Source organism: Buceros rhinoceros, unplaced genomic scaffold (genome assembly GCF_000710305.1).
Source record: "Buceros rhinoceros silvestris isolate BGI_N320 unplaced genomic scaffold, ASM71030v1 scaffold44525, whole genome shotgun sequence".
NCBI lineage: Eukaryota > Metazoa > Chordata > Aves > Bucerotiformes > Bucerotidae > Buceros > Buceros rhinoceros.
In genome coordinates, this window is record NW_010415436.1 from 1 (window position 1) to 6,330 (window position 6,330).

The following is a 6,330-nucleotide window of genomic DNA, read 5'->3' on the forward strand; positions in this document are numbered from 1 at the left end:
CAGGGCCGGGCCGGGCCGGGCCGGGCCGGGCCCGTCCCGACCTGTTACGGCCTGAAGCCGCCGGGCACGGAGAAACTGCGCTGGGCCCCACAGGGCCCGAGGTGGCCGAGCACGGAGGTGTGGTCTGTCAGACCCCAGGCTGTCCTGTAAGACTGGAGGTATCCGGGTACCGGGGGTCCGGTCCCGTCCCCCGTGGGGCCTGAGGTGTCACCCGGGCACGGGGGGATCGATCTGCTCTAGTCCCGTCCCATCAGAGCACGAAGGGCTGGTTCGTGCTGAGGTTACCCGGTGGTGGAGTAGGGCTGAGCCCTTAGGCTCAGCTTAAAGCCCGGCTCTCCTGGAGGGTTATAGAGCAGGGCTTGCACCAGTCAGGCCCAAGAGATGCTTCACCATCTGCTGTGCTGGTATCTGTGCTCTCTCCCTTGCCTGCAGGAGGCCTGACGCATGTGCTGACCTCTCACTATGAATGCTATCGTTGCCCTCTGCCATTTCTGTGAGCTCCACGGTCCTCGCACCCTCTTTTGTACCGAGGTCCTACATTCACCGCTTCCCCAAGGCGCAGGCAGCGGGGACATCTCTGGGCAGAATGAGCAGGCAGAGGAGGAGGAAGGTGGCATTCAGATGAGCAGTCGGATCCGCTCGCACAGCCCAGCAGAAGGTGCCAGCGCCGACTCCAGCAGCCCAGGACCAAAGAAGTCGGACATGTGCGAGGCAAGTGTGGATATCAGTGTGCGGAAATCAGTGGCCCTTGGCTTAACCAAAGGGCTCTGAGATTCTCTAACGCAAATCGTGGTGTTTAAGAGAGGAAACAAAATGGGTACTGAGCTCATTTGGTACGTGACTGCCAGTACCAGAAGGTATCCAAGTCCTCATAAACTGTAATGATTCATCACAAGAGGGTGAAGGAACTGTTGAGCCTATAGACCTCGACAAGATGTTGTCTTGAGGTCTCTCTAAGCCCCGTGATCTGCGATTCTCTTGTGGCTGAGAAATGCTGCCCTCATCCTTGAAGAACGTTTACTTTATTAGATTAGGTCTGCTGATTTATTAGGAATTTCAAGAGCAGTATTGATTAGGAAACAGACAAAATGCGAAAAGCGTTTAGAACAGTAGAGAAAATGCACGTTCTCGGTCGTTCTCGTGCTTGTCTGCTGTTAGTACTTGTTCTGAGGTATTTGCTATTTACTTTCCTTTAGGGAAGTTGTTCGGTCAGTTGGTTTCAGAGCTGCTGTTAACTGAATTTCACCACTTACTGAGCCAGCACCAAGTTCACAATCAAACTAAATAGTGGGAAAATGAGCATAAGAGCAGAGGAAGCATATTACACAGAGTTCTGTGTGAGGAGCTGCGTTCAGATCCTGCCCCTGACTCACATTTCTTATCCTCCGAGTATTTATGTTCTTATTGGTATGTGTAAATAACGCTTTCCGAAGCTGTGAAGGGGATACGCGGAGGCCTTTGGAAACCGTAGCTGACCGCATGCTCATTCATGGCTGGATTTGCTTTTCTGTCTTCAGGGTTGCCGCTCTCTTGCAGGAGGACATCCTGGGTACGTCAGCCACGACAAAGAAACTTCCATCAAGTACGTCAGTCACCAGCACCCGAACCACCCGCAGCTCTTCAGCATCGTGCGCCAGGCCTGCGTGCGCAGCCTGAGCTGTGAGGTAACAGAAAACCTGCTCCTGGCCTTAGGCGTCATCTCAGAGCTGAGGGAGCGCTCTGCTCGTCCTGGCTGCTCTGTGCAGCCTGGAACAAGGAGGGGATGGAGGTGGAAAGTCAGACACACAGGGCTCTTCGTTCCAGGATTGGCGGTGATTTTTTAAGGTCGATCTTTGATAACTTTGAGTGTTCCTTCCTCTCACCTTGTGGGACCAAAGAGTTCCCTTCCTGGTTTTTGCTCCGATGTGTTTATTGGTTTTCTTTCTAAGACAAACTGGGTTTGGAAAATCGTTGGAGTCTGTTGTTTAGTGCCAAGAAATATTTGGTCTTTGTGGACCATCAACATTCAACATCTCAGAGAAGTGAAGGGAGACTCTTACAGATTAATGAGGGTTTGTGAGTCGGGATCAGCAAAATCCCTTGAGGATTCTCAGCAGTCGAATAGAGCTGAGTTCCTAAAATGCAGTTCCATTGGAGGGTTTGTAGGATACCTCTGGAGGTCTCTTTGACCCCGGGGTTTGGATAGTGGCCTAAAAACGACTTGTTTTATTCACCAAGTCTGTGTTAAAGAGCAGGAAGCCCTGTTCGCTTTATAACCCCGTGTGATGTGCTTAAGGGTGTCCGTGTCCCTCCTCTTCAGGTCTGCCCAGGACGTGAGGGCCCTATTTTTTTCGGAGATGAACAGCACGGTTTTGTGTTCAGCCACACCTTCTTTATCAAAGACAGCCTGGCTCGCGGCTTCCAGCGCTGGTACAGCATCATCACTATCATGATGGACCGGATTTACCTCATCAACTCCTGGCCTTTCTTGTTGGGGAAAATCAGAGGCATCATTGACGAGCTTCAGGGCAAAGCACTGAAGGTAGGTCAGGGCGCAGAGACCGTTGACTCAACATCTGTAAAACATCGTGAAAGTTGATTGACAGCCGAGTCAAAAGCTGATCCAGCTTGTTGGAGCCATGGCGGTCATGAAGGTTGGTGCAGGAGGACAGGGGTAATCTGGGGATGTAGGAGAGAAGGAACAAGTTGCCTCTCCTCTTGAGCCAGTCGTAACACTTTCCACACACCAAACTGTTAGACAGTGAGAAATTTAAATAACTAAAGTAGTGAAGGACAATGGCTTTGGAGCGGGAGTGTTACTTAATGATAGTTTTAGTCAATCTAAGAAGAATCTAAGAAGCTACCACGTCCCTTCCCTCTTTTCCATTAATTTACGATGCATTTGGATGACTCTGCGTGACGCCCCCTTTTCACTTCGTATTTTCCTTGGGATTTTCTGGCTCAGCTTTACAGGAGCATTTTAGCTTTCTCAATCTCTGATGCCGCCCTTCTCGTGTGATGTAGGTGTTCGAAGCAGAGCAGTTCGGGTGCCCTCAGCGTGCCCAGCGGATGAACACGGCCTTCACTCCCTTCCTGCACCAGCGGAACGGCAACGCGGCCCGCTCCTTAACGTCGCTGACCAACGACGAAAACCTGTGGGCGTGTTTGCATACTTCCTTTGCTTGGTACTGCCGCTCGTGTTCCTACCTTCTGTACTCCATGGTGGGAGTATTGCCATGTTCTGAAGGGTCGGAGACGTGATTTGGGGGGTTGGGTGTTTTTTCTTGAGGTTGGTAGTTGGTCTTTGCTAAGTAGCCTCTGAATTGGAGGGAGCTCAGTGCAGAAAACAGGCTGCTGATGCCTCGAGGACAAAAAAATTGCACGTTGCTGTGAAGTAAACTACTAATGTGGCTGCTAGTGGGAGCCACGTCTGCGTAGAGGGAAAGGCTTTGCAGTGTAAAAGTCAGTCAGGAAGAAAGCAAGAAAAGGTGCTCCTACCCCAGGGTGGTGCACCTCGGGTCCACACTCGCAGCGCAGCAGTGGCTCACCTGGAAGTGCCCCGGTGTTGTGACAGGCAACGTGGGAGGTGCAGCCCTTTGGCTCGTAGTACGTATGTGGGAGTGCGGTTGCTCCAGTGCCTGACTTGCTCATCCAGTTCCCTGGAAAGGTGCCACCGAGAGGGTTGCGACACTGGCACATGACTCGGGCGGGGGATGAGTGCATGGTGACACGATGAGCCTTTCAGTGACTTCGGGAGGCAGCGGTTGTCAGGCGTGTTGATAGTCACCGCCGAGCTGTGATGAGAGGAAGCAGAAATCGGTGCACGGTTGGATTTTTTGTGGAGCTCATCACAGCAGGTTTCTTACAGGAATTTTGCCCCTACTCAGCCGGCTTTACAAATGCTACTTCTGTTTGTTTCGATGTCCCCAGGCTGTTGAAAGCTTGTGGCAGCCGGCTCACAGAGAAGCTGCTGGAGGGAGCACCAACAGAGGACACCCTTGTCCAGATGGAGAAACTTGCAGGTGAGATAGAAGTTTCCAGAGCCTCCAAGAATGCTTTGAGTGGTAACACGCCGAGTCCTTCCATCAGCGCAGCCGTGTCTCATCACCTCTCTCTTGCTGTTAGAATCTGCAGTAGCTGCTGCTCTCTCCCGTAGGGGGATGGCTCTGACAGGAGCATGAAACAAAGGCCTTTGGCCGCGCCGGCTCTCTGCACACATACGTGGAGTTTGTTACCTGAGGAGGAGAGTTGCATCATCATCATCGTGATTGTTCTCTCTGGCTGTGTTGGCCCTCCCAAAGGATCTCTACAGCCAGAACAGTTTGCAGTCACAACACAGGGACTTCTTGCTCCTTTTCCTACGAAATTTCTAAAATTAAGGGATGATACTATTTTTTTTCCTCATGTTTAATTCTTTTATTAATCCGTTGAGTCTAGGATCTACAAAACCTGCCTCCAAGCTTTGGCCCTGACCTTTGAAACAAGACTAGAGAACACGTAGCTGGTCCAAAGATGTGACTTTGTGTTCTGTAGAAGGTGAAAGTTCCTTCTTGGTCCTTCGGTGGTTACATTATATCTGAATTAATAAACTTCATTAACAGCCGAGGTGTGTCTGTGGTGCCAGGACTTTCAGTTCTGCGTTCCCGACGCGGAGCCAAACTCGGTTTGCTGCAGCGTGAGTAAGCACTGTGAGGCAGTTCCCGTTCCCAGAGCAGCACTTTTCATGACCACTGACCCTTTTTCTTGCTAGATCTGAAAGAAGAGTCGGAAGGCTGGGATGGTTCTGAGGAAGAAGAGAAGCCTTCTTCCCAGCCGGATGTTGTGGAAGGGCAGGAGCTATCCAAGTGCTCACCCGAAACCTCTCTGATGCCGGATTGCAGCAGCTGGAACGTCGCTCACAGACGGCTGTCTGTCTTTCGCTCACTCAGGCACATGAGACAGGTAAGGGAGAAGGACCGTCCCCCTGGTGCTGGGTCCACAGGCTCTGTTCTCCTGGTGATGCTTTTTGACAGGTACCTTTCTTTCCTGCCTCTGCACTTCTCTCCCGGTTCTGTGCTCAGCGCAGTGCCTGCCCAGCTGGTAACACGGCGTTAGCTGCCTCCCAGGACGCTCCCTTCCTCCGGGATCACGTGCGCCTCTGGTGATCACTGGTCATGTGGGCTGGGATCTTATGATTCCTCTCAATTTCTGCACTTGCCGTCTTCCCTACAGCAGTGACAGTAATTAAACACAGAAGTCGCGCAGCATCTTCAAAGCCAAGTTAATACTTACTTAACCAGAAGTGTCTGAGAGAGTGAAGAATAATGTCCAAACTAAACAAATGGTTCTGTACAGATCTCACTTCTCCAGTGCTCCCAGTTACCTGGCTGAGGGGGACTTGTTTTCCTGGATGCTCCTGACATACCTGCTTTATGTCTGTAGCCTCCTTTTGTTCTACTATCTCCTAGTTCAGAGTGTTTGAACGTTGATGGAGGCAAATATCGTGGTCCGACACCTTTTGCTCCTGTCAGAGAAATACCTGATCTTGGTGCCAGGGTTTAGAGCTATGTAATGGTTCAGGGTTGTTTTTTTTTTTCAGGTTCTTGGGGCATCAGCATTCCGCATGCTGGCTTGGCATGTTCTGATGGGGAATCAGGTCATCTGGAAAGCTCGAGACATGGATCTTGTCCAGTCTGCTTTCGATGTGCTACGGGTAGAAACCTTTTCCTTTGTTTCCTGACTGCATGTTTTTACACCTCTTTCGGTAGTAGTCCAGCCTGTCTCTGATATATAATCCAGTGGAGAACACGTGTTAAATGATGTGGCTTGGGACAGAAAGACAATCCCCCCCCCCCAAAACCCCCAACCTTTGGATTTCTTTGTCCTCAGCATCTGGGTTGTCTTTCAAGCTGAGTAAGGTTCTTCTCATCCCCAAACCGGGAGCATCTGCCTGAGCAGTGCTCCGAGCCTTGGCTGGCCCTGGAAGTCAGGGAGAAAATTGCCCTGTACTGGTTTAGTTCCGGTGTTTCTCCTGACGCGGTCCTCTCCTCCTTCAGACCATGCTGCCCGTTGGGTGTGTGCGGATCATCCCCTACAGCGACCAGTATGAAGAGGCGTATCGGTGTAACTTCCTGGGGCTTAGCCCACACGTCCAGATCCCGCCCCACATACTGTCATCTGGTAAGAACCTGGTGCAGAACCCTCTCTCCCTGTCATCATCTGTTAAAGGACACAAGATGATTTAAAATTTGATTTTAATTAATTACTAAGTCTAACAGTGCTGCATGAGCTAAAACCTGTACCGCTTCGTTAGTCATTTTCCCCCCCCCTAACCTGGTCAGTAGTTGAACGGTGTGGTAGCTGGTTTAAGCA

The 6,330-nt window shown here is 51.1% G+C and overlaps 1 protein-coding gene across 1 annotated transcript in view; it reads left to right on the forward strand.

The window, feature by feature from the left end:
• The first annotated feature begins 431 nt into the window (after positions 1 to 431).
• FLCN (folliculin) overlaps positions 432 to 6,330 on the forward strand; it is an 8,734-nt gene continuing 2,835 nt past the window's right edge. The window contains exons 1-8 of the mRNA XM_010137407.1: positions 432 to 711; positions 1,518 to 1,664; positions 2,300 to 2,521; positions 3,004 to 3,164; positions 3,910 to 4,001; positions 4,730 to 4,920; positions 5,558 to 5,671; positions 6,015 to 6,138. Coding sequence (XP_010135709.1) covers positions 463 to 711; positions 1,518 to 1,664; positions 2,300 to 2,521; positions 3,004 to 3,164; positions 3,910 to 4,001; positions 4,730 to 4,920; positions 5,558 to 5,671; positions 6,015 to 6,138 — 1,300 coding nt within the window. The 5' untranslated portion in view covers positions 432 to 462. The remainder of the gene's footprint in view (positions 712 to 1,517; positions 1,665 to 2,299; positions 2,522 to 3,003; positions 3,165 to 3,909; positions 4,002 to 4,729; positions 4,921 to 5,557; positions 5,672 to 6,014; positions 6,139 to 6,330) is intronic.